The sequence below is a fragment of the Choristoneura fumiferana genome, chromosome 18 (genome assembly GCF_025370935.1).
Source record: "Choristoneura fumiferana chromosome 18, NRCan_CFum_1, whole genome shotgun sequence".
Taxonomy (NCBI): Eukaryota; Metazoa; Arthropoda; class Insecta; order Lepidoptera; family Tortricidae; genus Choristoneura; species Choristoneura fumiferana.
The window spans coordinates 6,567,448-6,585,616 of NC_133489.1; the positions used below are offsets into that span (position 1 = coordinate 6,567,448).

Sequence of the window (18,169 nt, forward strand, 5' to 3'; positions counted from 1 at the left end):
GGCCTAGTGGTTTCACCTATCGCCTCTCAAGCAGAGGGTCGTGGGTTCAAACCCCGGCTCGCACCTCTGAGTTTTTCCAAATTCATGTGCGGAATTACATTTGAAATTTACCACGAGCTTTGCGGTGAAGGAAAACATCGTGAGGAAACCTGCACAAATCTGCGAAGCAATTCAATGGTGTGTGTGAAGTTCCCAATCCGCACTGGGCCCGCGTGGGAACTATGGCCCAAGCCCTCTTGTTCTGAGAGGAGGCCTGTGCCCAGCAGTGGGACGTATATAGGCTGGGATGATGATGATGATGATGATTGCATCTCTCGAGAGTAGGCGCACGTTCCGAGATCAGGTCCTGTTATTAAATATATTATTAAATGAGATTGACTCCCCGTATCTTTTGAGTAAATTAGGTTTGAGAGTACCTCGCCTGAATTCGAGAAATTTTAATTGTATGCTTCATGTACCCTTTACTCATCGCAAATATGCTGCGAACTCATTCATTAAACGAGTTTGTAAAATATATAACAGCAAATTCTCTGACATTGATATATTTAACATTTTTCTAACTAGATATAAGATTGTCATTAGTATAATAAGTAATTTGTTATGCCATTTTTTTGAGAATGTATCGATATTGTACATTCTCTTTTTTGGAAGTCGGAGCCTTTTTCCTTGTATGTTTGTTACTTTTATACCCGTTTTATATTTTATTATTGGGAACTAATAACCTGTGGCAACTTTGTTGGTCAATGTTAGATGTAATTGTTTATAATGTAACTTTTATTGTACCGTCTGTGCCCAAATACATAAATAAATAAATTACAACAACTTAACGATTCACATTATGAATCAATCAATGTTAGTAAAAAGTGAGTTATCTTTATCTCTATCTGTTGGTTGGTAGATAGCATTAACAATTAGTTGCCTCGTGTGTTGTGTCGGTTTGAGTGTGTGCAAATATTTTATCAATATGCTCGTGATAATCTATATATCTGCGGAGTTATATCAGTTTATCGAACTTGTAGCGTCCGGGTTAGAAGGCTTTGACAGTTAATCTTCACAATCCTCTGATACCTGAAAGTATCTATTTGTACGACCACGTATTTTTTTGACCCATAATGTACGACAGTAATGTACGGCCTGACAATTCAAACCTACAGTGACATGGGGTTTTGAATTATCGACGTCAAATACAGGTAGTACTTTAACCACACCCCGCTAGACCATGAAATTGAAGTTCGAAGTTCGTTCAATAATGACCGACCGACTGACAATGCATTAACTGACAGAAAATCACTGGAGATAGCGATTTGAAATTTGGCATACACACCACGAGTTAACTGCAGCCTATATTACCTTGCTCTTTCGCTACCACATACTTAACGTCCGTAAAGTAACACTCAGTAACGCAAAGTAACACATTTACTGTGGTAACACGCATAAGGATCACAGATTGTATGTTATTGTTGTTCATTCCGGGTCGACAATTACGAGTCGTATATTAATCGCAGCCCAGAACAGGACACGGCCACTCAATTTAATCGGAAAGAAACTTTCACATTCACAAAATGTCAACTTAATTCAGATAAATATGAAACATGTTTAAACCAGAAAAATATTGGTAATACATTAAGTAACAAAAGTACCTAATATTCACGATAATGATAATACCTACCAACTGATGTTTGCTTTTTAATACCTCTACAATTCCGCAAGTATCATTGAATTGAACAAGCAAAAAAACACAATACAATTTATTCTCTATAAAGCAGGTGGTAGAGTTAGTTTGACTAAATGTGTAACAGGAATAAAAAAATCTGATAAAAAAGCCTTTGCGTGTTTAGTCAAATTAAGTTATCTATCTGTTGAATTAAATGTTTCAGGGTTATTCTAAAATATCTTGTTACCTAGAAGTGTAAGCAGAATCTCCACCCATTTACTAAGTCTGTCGTCCTCTCTATAAATACGTGACCATATAAACCAATTTCTCACGTCACAACCTGCAAAAAAAAACTTTTAATACTCATTAACTTGAATATACTACTACGCTCTACCTACCATCATATTGCTAATAGTCTTTTGAATTTCCAAAGACTAAAAAACATGAATTTAGTTGGAATAATAATGCACCATCTTTGTTTGCTCTGAACATGTGCCGCTAATTATTCTGACATGATTGTTAAAAGAATAACATTTTATTCATATAGACTTTAGGTCTACGCCGTGATGTGTCAATGCACTAGGTAACACTAGGCGTTACCCGTGACTCCGTCCGCGTAGAATTTGGTTATCGCATTCGCGCGGGAACTATACAATTTTTCGGGACAAAAACTATCCTATGTACTTCCCCGGGACTCTATACCGAATTTCACCTAAATGGAGTAACAAACAAACTAACTTACGAACAAACAGACTTACAAACTTTCGCATTTATCATATTCATCATCATCATCCCAGCCTATATACGTCCCACGCGGGCCCAGTGCGGATTGGGAACTTCACACACACCGTTGAATTGCTTCGCAGGTTGTGCAGGTTTCCTCACGATGTTTTCCTTCACCGTAGAGCTCGAGGTAAATTTCAAATGAAATTCCGCATCATATTAGTGGGATGATTAGTGGGATATTGTAATTTAAACAGTTTGGCTATCGCAGTCATCATCCGGAAGACTTCCACTGAACAAAGACGTCTCCTTAGAACGCTATAATTAGCGACAAACTCGCCACTTGCATCGGTTGCCCGCAACTCACGATCGTTAGTCCACCTAGTGGGTCATTTCATTTCATAATGACGTCACGCAGATATCATGGTTTTTTTTTGACATTTGACTTAAAGGAATGTTTTAAATAAGTAGGGGAGACCGAGGAGAGTTGTGACAGAGGAGAGAAGTGTCAACGTCGATTTTTTAAGAACTTATTAACTGCTGGCGAGCTCGCGATAGCGCGCGTTTTTTAGTTCATGTCTTGAGCTATCAACTACGAGCTGTTGCGAGCTTACTAGCATTAAATAAGTTCCCAAAAATCGACGACGTCACAACTTTGCTGTGTCACAACTCTCCTCGGTCTCCCCTATAGGTATTGACCCTATACATATATAATTAGGTAAGTAAGCTTAAACTAAAAAAAAAAAAAAAGATTACATCATCTTAATTGTAAGTTTTGAGTATTGAACTGGCTGTTATTAATACAGTAGATTAAAAAGAATTGTTATTTTTCAGAACCGAAGTCGTAATTTAGATTAATTTCGAAATAACTACAAAACTTCCACAACAAAAGCGATTACGGGAACAATTACTATGAACTATGAATCGAAGTTTGTTAGGTATTTGTTTTTGTGGTGGAAATGTTCAGTGATACGTGAGTAGGTTCATAATATCTTTATCATCATCATCAGCCGGAAGACGTCCACTGCTGAACACACCTCACCACTTGCATCCACCCGGTTGGTTGCCCGCAACTCTCACGATACCGTCAGTCCACCTACCCTATTCTTCGATCGATGTGTCCGCTCAACTTGCATATTCTTCGAGCTATGTCGATGACTTTCGTTCTTTGGCGAATTTCCATATTCCGGATTCTACGAGTAAGAAACGTCAAGTATACCTCTCTCCCTAGCTCTTTGCTTTGGTTCATCCGTAACATCAACTTGTATATAAACTCTTGTGCAAAAATGTTAAAGATTTCAGTACACTTATAATGCTTTTGCCAGCTACTCCGCTTGCGAATAGTTTGTTTACCTCCCTATCACTATCCCTCGGGAAGTATGAAATTTTCCAAGTTACAAGCTATCCTATGTCCTTCCCAGCCCCAGGGTCTTCAACTATTTTAATACTAATTTCATCTAATTCGATTCCGCGGTTTAAGCGTGAAAAGACAGGCATACACACAAAATGACTCTCGCGTTTAATATTAGTGAGGATAGTGCCCTACCTCAACTGGATTTTAGCCGACATCAACTTATTGCGGAGATATCAATGAACTCAACTCAACTTCAGGCCGCGGGTGAGCAAAGACATTGTTTTTATAGTTCATTAATTATTGCTTACACTTAGCACTTAGCCATAACCGATGAAAATTGCTTTAGATGCTTTTTACTGGTGCATTACCTTTCATTGCTTTCATAACTAGACACGGCTTAGTTCTTTTGTTTGAAAAGATAATTCAGTTAAATAATTATCAATTTAATTTAAAAAATTAGTGATCAAAACACAGTTGGCCGCCGAATAATTTGGTTACGCAACTTTTTCTACATACATATGTAAGTAAGCATAATTTTCATTTTCAATAACCACTTATAAAATGAAATTGAAATCTACAAATTAAATGTATGACATAAAGCCACAACAAACGCTAAGTCTCAGTGAAAATGAAATCAAGTTCGCTAATAACGTGATGAAATAAACATCAATTAGCTTCCCGGGATTTCCACGTGTCTGCACACCGCCGGAAACCTTCTCCCCCCTCCACGCCCACGGTAGTTGGAACCCCCCAACCACCACCACAGAGCCCACAGCCCCGAAGGCTGAGGCCGCACTAAGCCGCAACGCAAACTGTGATATACAAGAGATATAAGCCAATCATAAATGCTGTTAGAAAAATTCAAAGAAACAACAACATTTCCACATGTGAAACATATTAGTCTCATTAGTTGAGCTCTTAGTTTTAAAGGGCCAATGCAAATTGGGAACTTGACACACGCTAATGAAGAAAATATAAATTAAGTAGTGAACTCATTAAAGTTAATCGCAGTCAACGTCCCGTAGAAATTATATCGAATCCACACTATCCTTACTAATATTATAAATGTGAAAGAAATTCCAGAAATTGAAGGTCATTCATTGTTATTTAATTAGATATGCCATTTTATGCTAAACTATCACTGTAAGGCTTATATATAACATTAATGTGGTTTTTTTGGTGCTATTTTATATAAAATTCGCGAATTCGTAGGTGTCATTACCACTCAAATGAGTTTTTTTTTAACTTCAAAATATATGTTCAAATTTTAAATCTTATGTATTTTTTTAAGTGTTAAAAAAAGAACGGTGATATCCAATTGTATGCGGAAGGTCGTTGAGAGATATTTTTGCCATAATAAGCTTTCGATATTTGGAATAACACACACCTTACAGCATCAGTCTACCTGTGATCAAGCATAGGGAGCTCATGAGGTATTAGCAGTCAATATTATCATAGAAAATATCTCTGATATCGCGTATCGCGAATATATAATAGTGTAGCCACAGCCTACGTACTCAAACCTCTCTGTGCCCCCCACGTCATGCTAGGGATGGTCGCAATATGAATTATAATTATTCAGCGGCACGAAATTTGGCCCACTCAACATACAAAATTACCTGTTTCTGTATACATCTATACATATTAAATGATATTGTAACGGATAACTCACGTCTTAAACCGAGTTTAGCTCGACATGTTTCGGGCTATTTCGTAGCCCTTCCTCTCAGGAGCACGCGACTCGGCGGCTGCCGCAACACGCACACTACGCGCCACCGCTCTGCTCGCGCGACTGTCCGACGAAACTAACACTTATAGCTTCCGCTTATCACCCAATTATCAAACCTTACCTAATAAGTAGTAAAGATTTCATAATAAAAACCCCCGAATCGAACCACCCACGTACGAGACCTCTCACTGCATACGTCAGACTATGCATTTGTGTGCGACGTTGCACGCGTATCTCCCATTCCACCCCCTGCAGGTTAACTCCCCCACAAGGTCATAATGCGACCTGAGACTAGTTGGCAGACCAGTTTATTCTACAGTATAGAGAGCAATCTATAGTTTTTTGAAAATGCACGGTCCGCTCTTTGTTGTAAGTATAAGTTTCTTGGAACATTCGTGTTTAATACCTTTGTGATTAAAATTACTGTAGGACTAACAAAAAGTATACTTTGGTATTATTTTTATTCTTTGTAATAAAAAAATTGTATACCAACCTTCACATCATCACAATATAATTTAGGCCTAGGTATATATTTTGCTGGCGGTGTTGATTGTTGCATCAGGCACACAGGTATTTTTTTGTAATAAATACATAAACATCCTCAACGCACTAGGAAATTACACATTGAAAAAACAAATAACACGGAAAAAAATCTGGTAAACATATTAAATAGGTACAGTCACCTGCATTAATATCTGTTACAGCGGAGCGTGCAAAAATATCTGACGCGTCCTAGAGTCGTATCAGATATTTATGCACACGTTGTTGTGTCAATATTGGCGCTTGTGAATGTACCTATTCAAGAGATAAAAAATCACGTCGCCATAATGTATTAAATTTTTTTTCCATTTATTAGAGTACGTTAACCTTTAAAAATACAATTTATTTTAAACAGTAATAATATTAAACAGAAAAACATATTGGCTCTTAAAACTTAGTACATACTTAAGAAACTACCTATACCTACCCCTACATTATCCACTAATATTACAAATACGAAACTGAGTATATTTGTTTATTACGCTTTCACGCTTGTAGTATTCCACCAATCAATTTATGGAATTCGGTGTGTATGAGGCCCTGAAAAAGAAATAGGATAGTTTTTATCCCGGAAATTAATTGTATTGTTCCCAAGGCTAAGCGATAAACAAATTCTTCGCAAACACAAGTCTCGGGTAATAGTTATTTAATACGAATTTGGTTTGAGACCCTAATAAGGTTTTTTTTACATATAACTGACCCTTGATTGACCAATATCTCACCTGATGAAAAGTACAGATGAGGACAAAGGTGTATCTCACTGGTTCAGTAACAGCCTATTCATTCAATAGCTTGTACTAGGTTGTATCTATCCGGAAATAAAGACGATGGGACGGAATTCCATTCTAGTCCGCATTATGGAAGATGAAGCAAACCACATGCAATAGGTTTATAAAACACATAGATATTTCCGAACCGGTGGTAGATTTTTTTGACTTTCATAAGTGCTTGTTATAGCCTAAATTGAATAAAGATATTTTGACTTTGACTTTGAATAGGTTTTATCTCGGAAAATTGTATAGTTTCCGCGGACGCCCAGCTAACAGCTAGATAGTAAATAATCCTGAAACTAAGTCGATTTACTGAAAGGTATCGAGTCCCACGCGAGAGCTTATCTCCGAGATTGAATCTACGTGAAAATAATCAAAAACTCAATTTCTCTGTTTATCGAGAGGCTTTATACAAACAGGTGGAATTGGCAGTAATGTCTAAAGCTCACGGGAATTATTAGCGATCGGTTTTCGAGTGTGTTTGAGTGGTCGCTTCTGTCATTTGTTAATCGTCAAAAAAGGAGGAGGGATTCGGATGTATTTTTTATGTACTGCCTATTAGGTTTTTCTGCACGCACTTGTGAACTATTAGATCTGGCAGTTGTTTATCTGAGCCTGTTTAGCAGCCGCCCCAGTTCTGAGCGCGGTGGCGTGGATGTGAGACGCGGAAAGAGTGTCGACACACGTTGCATCCCACACCAGAGTTCGTCCTGAAGTCCAAGGCACTAAGGTGGCACCAGCCGCAAATACTCCACTTTAACAAACTATCATGAGTTTGTGGCGCTTGCTTTTGAGACAAAGGGAGAATGAAACCATGGTCAGAAGATACCAATTTTTTTGTTAAAAACCTATCATCTCGTCTAGTTTTGGCCTCAGGTTAGGAATAACAATTCAGAGAGGTAATGCTGCCACTGTCTTGGGGTCAATGCCTGTGTCAGAAAATATGGACGACGTTTTTACTTTATTAAAAATTACAAAGTTAAAATGTTTAGTTTATATATAGTATTAGTTTTGTAATTGTTTTTTATATTAGTCATTAAATATTTATTTTAGGAGTTATTAATTGATAAATAAACATGACCACAATCTGGCAGTTGAAATAAAAATTTGAGTTTGTATAAGGTATATTCCTGCGGGATTCTCAAAAATCGGGTGAATATTCGAGCATTTTGACCGCTCAGTTAAATCTGTCAAATCTCATTACTCATTACCATTCCACGTATACAAGCACCACGGAAAGACAAGTCGCAAGAATTTTGATTAAGCAAAGTCAAAGTCAAAATATCTTTATTCAATTTAGGCTATAACAAGTACTTATGAATGTCAAAAAAATCTACCACTGGTTCGGAAAAACATCTGTTGAGAAGAATCCCGCAAAAAACTCAACGAGGTATATTTTTTTTAAACAGATTTACAATATTATTAAATGATATCTATACATCACAAGTATTTAACACAACTTTATTTTTAACAGGTTTTTTGATATTTGTATAAATAAAGTCAACACGTTAACTTAACATTTCTAATACTTCTATTTAAGTTAACCCACTTAGATACGACGGTGTTGCGAAATCTATAAACTCTTAAATATTTTATTGACCAACCCCCTCCCCCTGTTTCTCCCCACGATTTTCTCGCACAGTCGAACCACCTACGCGTCATAACCGTTCCGATAAAAGGCATGATTACAGGCAATATCTTTCGATACATCCCTTTAGCTAAAATAAATTACAGATTGCCTTTCTAAGAACATTTTATTTTATTGAATAACAAGTTTTATCCTATGTTATTGCGTAGGTTTTTCACGATTGAATAGTTAATTATTGTTCACATACTGATAAAATTCGACTATGACATCGATTAATCCTTATTTATCTTAAAGTTATAATTATGACAGAAATGTAAAAAGTTTGTGGTGAAAAAAATAAAATACAACCATAATAAAAACGATACTACTAAAAAAAACGATAGTAAGAACTGTTTTATTTATGGCGCTATAGCCGCTGTAAGAAAATTACTACTCATGCATGACGGTAGCAATTTCATCCATGTGCGTAATTAACGTAATTCCAGAAGTCGATTCCCTAGTAATATCGTCAAATTTGCAGTTGAACTGTGTGAACCGCCACTTTGCGAGGTGTTTATATGGAAATGACACGGTCTAGTAATCACTCAGTACCCCTTGATTGCATGTAACAAACCGCCTATAAACATTGTGACCTGTCTTACCCCAGCCACCCTTAGTTCACCCCCTCCCCCTTTTACTGAACATGGGGATAAAACTGTATATTGATTTGGATACCATATTTAACTAAATGTTAACAATTTTCAGCTCCCAGATTTGGTACATTCAAGGTTTTCATACATTTTACTTATCTATCATTGTAATACAAACTAAAAAAACATATCCCTCCTTCGGGCAGTCGGGTAAAAAATAATTTAGCTTTTCTATCTACAAAACTCTAAGGGGCTGTTTCACCATCCATTGATTAGTGTTAACTGGCGGTTAGGTGTGATGCCGTCTCTATTTGTTTTGTTGTAATAGACGGAGACGGGATCACATTTAACCTTCGGTTAACACTAATCAATGGATGGTGAAACAGCCCCTTAGAGTACTTTTTAGATGATTCGCCTGCTAACGAAATCAATCAGAAGACGTCATTTCTGAACAAAGGCTTCGCCCTTAGCACTCCACAATGAAACAATTCGCCACTTGCACGCACCGACCTCCTAGCAGGTGGACTAACGACGTCGCAAGAGTTGCGAGCAACTGGTGTTTACCAATGTTTTCTTCCATAATCTTAGTAAAATTTCGAAAACTTTAATCGATATAAATTAACAATAAATTTAATTCCCGGGTTCACCTCCGATAACATTGCGATAAAAAATTGTAAACAACAACTTTATTAACTTACTTTATCAATTCGTTAATGGGATACATGTGCAAAGTTCAACCGGATAGCTAACACCATCTTACTTGCTAATCCTGCTGCTAAGCAGCAGTGCTTATGCTGCTGTATTCCGGCGCGGAGAGTAAAACAGCCGGTGAAATTACTTATTCCATTTAAGTCCACTGGGCTGGCAATGCCTCGGCAATCCTCTGGTGTCGCGGGCGTGATAAGTCGTACTGACAGTCATGTATTCCATCTGGTCTTTTCCCAATTTCGTAACAAAAGCAATTTAGAATTATTTGAACATGAAACTACCGTGAGACTCACTCATATTAAATTATATTTTACCGGATAACTCACTAGCCTAACCCGTAGCCGTAGCCTACTCCGAAGCCCTTCTTTTTAGGAGCAACGCGACTTGGCGGCTGCTGCAACACGCGCACTGCGCGCCACCGCTCTGCTCGGTCGGGCAACTACCCGACGAAACTAACACCGGCGCACACGCACAACTACCCACGTTTTCATCGTCATTTTCGTTGTAACTGTCAAATGTAGGGTAGCACACGACACTTACAACATCGATCGCTCTGCAAAGATACGTTCACAGCTATGATGCCACAGACTGACGTCAAACTAATAACACCCTTCTTTTGCGTACGGGGTAAAATAATGTACACATTATTCTAGTACGCTATGTAAATGGCTTGCACTAACTTTATGACCACGGAATTACTTACTGCGCTCATGCAAAGCACTTTTTTTTCATTATGTAAACCAGGGTGAAAGTTTTTTCTTGACCCAATTATGCAATGTTACAAGCTTTTATTAAATTTACAATTCCACCCACTTTTAGTGATCGTATCGACTTATAGTTTAGTATAAATATGTTGATGGGTAGGATGACAAATCAAGTACAGTTAGGTAACTAAAAGTACAATCAAGATAAAACTCTTTTATATATAGTAGGGGGAAAACGAGCATGCGGGTCACCTGATGGGAAGCAATCACCGTCGCCCATGGACACCTAACCAATAAAATTGTAATGTGAAAGTGTGACGTTGAATATTAATATATTTCCTATACTTTAAAATAAAAATAGAAATAGTTAAAAAAAACTCACTCATCGGACCCTAAATACTATATTCTTGGTCAAAGTACACACTGAGATAATTCTAACAAGCCCAAACTCCGTTAGGTTTCGTTGTTCCGTTCTGAAGTTCCGATGACTAGCTTTCAGCTTCATCATCAGATCAGCTCGTTGGTACAATATTATTGTATTGTCATCTTAATTACGCACAAATGCAAAGTTTCGTGATGATATAACAATAGGATGTGAACGAAAATTAAGTTCAAATATTCCGTTACATTGATAGTCAGGTACTTAGTTACCTAATGATGTGAGTGAAGCTAATTATAAGGGGGGACCAGCAGTGGTGTAGCGGTATGGCACGCGGTACGGAATACCGAGGACCTGGGTTCGATTCCCAGTGCTGGTCTTATTTTTCTGGTTTTTCTGTGCATCTATATTTCAGTTTGTATTTTCAATTTAGGTTTTACGGGATGACCGTAAAAGTAAAAATTTGGAATTGAAATAAAAAATACAAAAAGATTCCAAAAAACCAATCTTAATTACAAGGGTATTAAAATTAAGTTAATTAGATTTAGTCACCTGCTGAATTGGTAGGCAGTTCGAGGGATTACCTATATGTACTAAAAAACTAAGTCATCAACATAGCTCGAAGAATATGCAATTTGAAGGGGCAATGGGCAGGCCACATCGCTCGAAGAACAGATAACCGTTGGGAGAGAAAAGTCCTCGAGTGGCGACCACGAAGAGGAAGTCGAAGCATTGGCAGGCCTCCTGCACTGACAACATCGCGAGAGTTGAGAGCAACCGGTAATATGGTGGAGTTGTCGTTCCTAGTGATATTTTAAGAGGGATACTTTAGATGATATTTTGATGACTGATGATGATGACTTACAAACTAAGTTTACCATTACATTAATAAATCTTTTAATTTAAATTTGGGGCTCTTTTAACGGATCCGCCGACTTCGTGTAAAACATATTGTAAATTTTTTTAATTACACTTCCTAACAAAATAAATGGACGTGGTACAGTTTCTTTGATGGAAAAATAATGTTAATATATACGTGGAAAATGAATTATTTAGAAGTTAAGCGCACTTTTTTAATATATTTAAAGACGGTGCTGGTAATAAATCTGAAGTCTAAAGGCTTTAGTTATACTCGTAATTGCCTTTCCCGTCAAAATACCACCATAAACTTTAGAATATAGAAAGGTACCAGCTGTTGCCCGCAATTTAATATGTAAAGAATTCTTTCATCACGCGCGAGCGGGCACTATACCTAGTGCCATCAACCAAGACGCGTGATTTTGTCAAAATTGGACATTAATGACATTGTAATAAGAACCACGGCACGCGTCATCGTGAATGACTCTACCTATACAGAAATTTCGTGGGATAAGAACTATTAGGATAGTTCCTTTATCCTTCTCTGGGTATATCTAAGATTAATCAATTAAAGATTAATTGGAGCTCTAATTTTTAAAACTCTACTCTTATTTCTAAACCAGCGCAAGTTTTGACCACATTGAAACGCTGTTTTCTAGTGATGGGATTTCAAAGATTGATATATCCTGATTAGAGCTTATTTTTAACCCCCGACGTAAAAAGAGGGGTGTTATAAGTTTGACCGCTATGTGTGTCTGTGTGTCTGTCTGTGGAACCGTAGCTCTTAAACGGGTGTACCCAATTTGAATGCATTTTTTAAATTTGAAAGCAGGTTTTCTAGCAATGGTTCTTAGACATGTTTTATCAAAATCGGTTCAGCCGTTTTAGAGATATTGAACTTTGAAGTGACAATGTCGGGGATTTTCCAACTGGTTATCTTAGCCATAAACTTACGAAAAATTGCGATAGTAAATGACTATGAGTAACTATAGATCATAATAACACATTATATATATATATATATATATATATATATATATATATATATATATATATATATATATAATATATAAACATTGTTATTATTATTACATAAGTCTAATCCAGGGTTTCTCAAACTTATGGCTCCACGTACCCCTGTTAAAGTTTCTAGAAGACAGCGAACCCCAACCTGCCCCCCCGAAGAAAGTAATAAAATTGACTGTTGGAGATACTAAGGTTATTTTTATTTAAATCATCATCATAATATAATGTACCTATATTATTTATTAATTATTTCAATAAAAGGTAACAAATTTAGGTAAGAATCGTCTTGCCAACGAAAATACAAACTAAAACAAACAACAAGAAATAAGTAACTTTGGAGTTGAAATAAAAAAACAATCTTAATCATCGCGCCAGTCTTGCAGCCACCATCACGTAAACCTTGTCGCGAACCCTCTACCGTCGAATAGCGAACCCCACTTTGAGAAACCCTGGTCTAATCTAATGCAACAATATTAGCAGTTTAGCAGAACTGAAGAATCGGTAAAAACAAGAAATACCAGAAGACTTTTATTGTTTAGCAGATTTATCTCTTTGTACGTCAACATTCGTCTGCTAGTATTTAGCACAGCATTCTTGTTTTCCTCTACGCTGACGCATGCGCAAGCACAGTGTACTGCGGTTGATCATTGACGCTCCAGTCGTTACGTCGGAATCACAATCAATACTCCTGAACTTCCTGCTAAAGTTCAGAAGCTGACTAACTAGTAGTTGAAACACGTTTAGCTACAAAAATCAGGCTTATTTATTAATACAAGCGTTATTGTTAGGTACCTTTTTTGTTTTTAACCCCCGACGCAAATAGAGGGGTGTTATAAGTTTGACCGCTATGTGTGTCTGTGTGTCTGTCTGTGGCTCCATAGCTCTTAAACGGGTGAACCGATTTGAATGCGGTTTTTTTTATTAGAAAGCAGGTTTTTTAGCAATGGTTTTTAGAGATTTTTTATCAAAATCGGTTCAGCCGGGGTTTTTCCAAATTTTTGTTGTTTAGGTTAGATAGTCATATTAAATTATGTATATTATATTATTTGAATTAAGTACCTAATAAATAATCCTTTTTTTAAATCTTTCATTTCCAGAAAAAAAGACATTTAGAGAACAATGAGTGCTTTCTAGCAAACAAAATGTCGCAACATCGTCATGTATGCCTAGGAATTTAGTGATCTGGCGGATTTTACGATCAGCCGCCGACATTATAAATAAATAAATATAAATAAACTTTATTCAGTACCATAAATGTAACCACTGCTTACTTACAAATCAACTACACTAAATTGAGGCAAAATACTAAGTATACATAGTTAAGATAAATTTGTTTACGCCTCATTAGGTGCGAGTAAGCGTCTTCTGCTCCCCGTACTAGTATAAAACTGTATCACGGTGAAACAGTATTCGCCGTTCTCTTTAACTTACCTAAAATCTATTAAAGTTAAACAAAACTAAACATAACTATTTAATTACTTATAAACGATCACCCAAATGCGGGTAAGCGTAACATAAGAATGAGAACAAAAGATGGCAGGTAGTAACCATGCCGACAGTGACACAAATATCAAACGAATCATGCGATATTAATATTTCAGCTACCAGAAAACTCTCATTAGTCATTAACTTTGACGTTGTGCCAGTCAGCGGTGACTAGATAATAAAATCGTGTGGTTTATAGGTTCACAAAAAATTGTGGTACTTTTGATGAAGTGAGTTTATAATGTGTCTGTTTGTCCACAGAAAGCTGTTGACGTCCACATAGCCACTCCGGCCGTTCGCTCTTGCCCCGCTCCCACTACCCTACCAAGATTGCTGCCACCATGGGTCGGAAGAAAATACAAATATCACGGATCACAGATGAACGGAATCGGCAGGTTAGTATCATTTAGATATGAAAACCATGAATAATTTAAATTTGACAATAACCATACAAACAACAAACGGCTGGGGCCGAAAGGTTGTCGAGTGGAGACCGCGGATCGGCAAACGCAGCGAAGGACGTCCACCAATGAGATGGACTGGTTAAAGTCGCGGGTCCACGGTGGATACAAGCCGCTTCAAGGAATTATTTATTCCCACGACAGCAGTATTTGTATTATTATCTTTTACACTGAGCCACGTCACTTCTCCCTTGTCTATGGTTTTAATTTTTTTTTTCTCCGTCTGATTGGGGCAAAGGAACTGGCTCATGCATACATGTTTATTTAACGTTTGGGCTCCGCAGAAAACCAGCGTTGCTGCACATAATGTGCGGCAACACATGCTGAGTGGAGACCCTTTTTGGTATCCTGCCGTGTCACCAAGTAACATAGTTTTAGTGCTAGTTCTAGCCTTAGTTTTAGGTGGTACTTATGGAGTCAAAATAAACCTTTCTTTCTTTCTTCAAACCGAGGCAACTAGTGATCTATGGGGGAGGCCTATGTCCAACAGTGGACGTCCTATGGCAGATATGATGATGATGATGATGGTGCAAACAATGAGTAGTGTAAACACAGAAATCCGTGAAATACTTGTACAATCAGAGCCGTTCTAACTACCGATTTTGACATGAAGCAATATCATATGTTGGAACCGCCGCACCTCCGATTTCGCCCTCTATTATTTCAAGGAATATTATTAAAAAAATTATAAGCAATTCCGTAACTAATTACATATGAATATGTGCAAAGCGCCTCGTTCATTTAACAATGAATATTGACGGGTAATTACTCCTCGTATAATGATTTCCGGAATTGGAATAACGACTTATATCTAAACGTTGATAATACCTATATGAACCATTGCCTCTCTGACAGGATACACTTTAAAGTAATCTATAATATAAAAGTGAACCGCCTGAACGGAACAAAAAAAACGAGACAGAGCAGGATGGCGCTCTACAACACCATTTCGACACGTTTCTCCCAAACAACGCATTATTTCTTTGGAATTTTAAAGCAATTCGATTCTTTGACCTTGGGAATCGCGAAAAACTTAAGAAAATATGATATTGGGTGTGTACATTTTGTATGTTAAGCAAAATAAAATCACAAGTTCGAATTTCGAGCCAAAAACGAGCGATCTATGCCAGTGTTGCCATTCAGGGAAAAAGAAATCTATTCATTATCCTGCATTGCAGTCTGTAAAGCTCTTTACCCATTCATTGTCGCGCGCCAGATTACGCTATGCTTAGAGTCATGAAATTTGGTATGTAGATAGCTGGATGTCTGAAATAACACATAGGCTACTTTTATTCCAATATTCCCACGGGATAGTTGTTCTTAACACAACACCTCAACTACAGATCGAATAGTTTACGCGTGCGAAGCCGCGGGTAAACTCTAGTTATTAATAATCATTATAATCATAAACATTTGTCAAGCTTATAAACCAGTTTTTTAAGACCAAATTTGCATTTTTTTCACCAAGTAGTTATTAGAGGATATTTAACACACCAACAAACAGATTTTCTTAAGCAATCATTATTTCAATATGAAAATAAGAAGAGTACGTTTCTTGAAGTACAGTCGAACAAGTTTAATCATGGCCCAGGTGGAACCTTTGTGCTACTAATGTCATGTTGACATCTCATACTTTTCATCGTCAAGGAAATCGTAATGAAATTGATTATTAAAATGTTCCACCCTGGGTTATGATTAAATTTGTTCAACTGTTACATTGCAAAACGGTAAATAATGGCGCTTGGTAGGAAGATAAGTTATTCATCATCGATATTCACAGCACGGTCTGGTTAATTCGAAAAAAAATTACCTAAACTCAAAAAAACAACAGCTACTTTTGAATACCCCTACCATAGATTGAAAGATCAAATTTCAGAAGTAGCTACTTTTTAGGTAGTGAAGTAACGAGATAAAAGAAAAACGCCTAAGTCGTCCAGTTACATACTGGATGACTGCTAGTATGGTAATCAATGGTTTCATAAAACGTTGCAACGATGACAAATTGACCTTAACTCCGTACTGCGTCCAGATGCAGCGTATCAACTGCCTCTGCAAAACATTATCATAGGGGACAACGACCGCTCCCGCCTTATTTATTAATTACATGTACAACCAGTATCACTAGACCTCTCATGCTTAAGCCTTTAGGCGGCGATGGGCTCAAGATTAACTGGATTGAAACAAGAGACCGGCAGCTGAAATGAAAGTAGCGAAGGTCAATTTGGCTTCGTGTTAATGATTATGATTTGACATTGACTTGGAAGGTGTATGTCTTTTTACGGTGCTGATACTTAGATAGAGGAATTTTTAACCGACAAAACAAAACGGAGGAAGTTCTCAAGTCGATGGGTATATATATTTAGTAGTCCGATTTTGATAATTCTGTTTTTATTGGAAAGCGTATACCCCGAGGATGGTCTCATATAAATTTGGAAAATAAATACCTACCCTAAGGGTAAGGAAACAGGGGATGATTGATTGTTCAGATGACCAGGCATAACTTTGATAATTCTTCTTTTATTCGATAGGGATTTTCCTTGAAGTTAGTATTATATATGTACATTTTGAAAAAAAAAAGATCCCAAGGCTGGGAAAAAAGTATATAAAAAAAAACTACCGAAAAAACGGAAAAGCATTAAATAATAAACCTTTTATTTTTATTTAACCTTAACCTAGGTACTAGTTTGAAGTCGGTGCCTCAGCACTAGCCATCAGGAGTAAATAGATCAATTAGGCGTCTACCTGATGGGCTTCTACCACTCCTCTGAGCTCGTGCTGAGGCACCGACTTCAAACTAGTACCTAGGTTAAGGTTAAATAAAAAAAAGGTACATATATTATATTTTTTCTTTTTTATTTACATTGTAGTACTGAAGCTTGAATGTGCAGTCATCCACTACTGCTGCTCGCTGTTAGAGTTATGCTTATTTTTTGCAACTTTTTATTTATCACAATTGCATAGAATTTTGTCAAATAGTAGGTTTAAGCTTCGCTATGTAAGTATGTATGTGTATAAGTAGTTTTACTTACTTGGCTATTCATTAAAACTTGGCCTAATGATTGAGGATAAATAATACGAAAAGGCAAAGCTGTTCACTGTTGAAATCGAAAATTTCAATTTTCGATTTTTGGTTTTAATTTAACATTTTTTTATAGTTTTTATTTTAAAGTTCCATACCAAAGCTTTATGGATATTTTGTAAGATTCTGCACTAATACTCAATAGTACTGGTTTAAATTACATTTCTTAAGTTAAAATATCATTAACCCAAAAGGCCATCAATTATAATGACATGTAATATTCGTAGCATATTAAATAGTGAAATGGACACTGCGGTCAATGCATTCAGGAATGATAAACACAACCGTGACCCAATAAAGATTGCAAATATATTCACATTCAAACAAATTCATCCATTACAGAATCAATTATGGCATATCGTTATTTTTAGCAAGTGACATTTTGATTTATGCTGAATTTATTTGAACCCTTGCTCTTTCTACCATTATGCTGGTGCAAGCGTGGTGCGATTACCAACCGACCCACCTTACTTTATCAATGT

General features: G+C 36.8%; 1 protein-coding gene across 7 annotated transcripts in view; it reads left to right on the top strand.

Moving 5' to 3' along the window:
* The window catches only part of LOC141438025 (myocyte-specific enhancer factor 2-like), a 68,756-nt gene that overhangs the window by 35,858 nt on the left and 14,729 nt on the right, over positions 1-18,169 (top strand). For all 7 annotated transcript variants that reach the window (XM_074101656.1, XM_074101655.1, XM_074101654.1 and 4 more), the window contains one exon: positions 14,409-14,542. In XM_074101656.1, coding sequence (XP_073957757.1) covers positions 14,489-14,542 — 54 coding nt within the window. In that variant the 5' untranslated portion in view covers positions 14,409-14,488. The remainder of the gene's footprint in view (positions 1-14,408; positions 14,543-18,169) is intronic.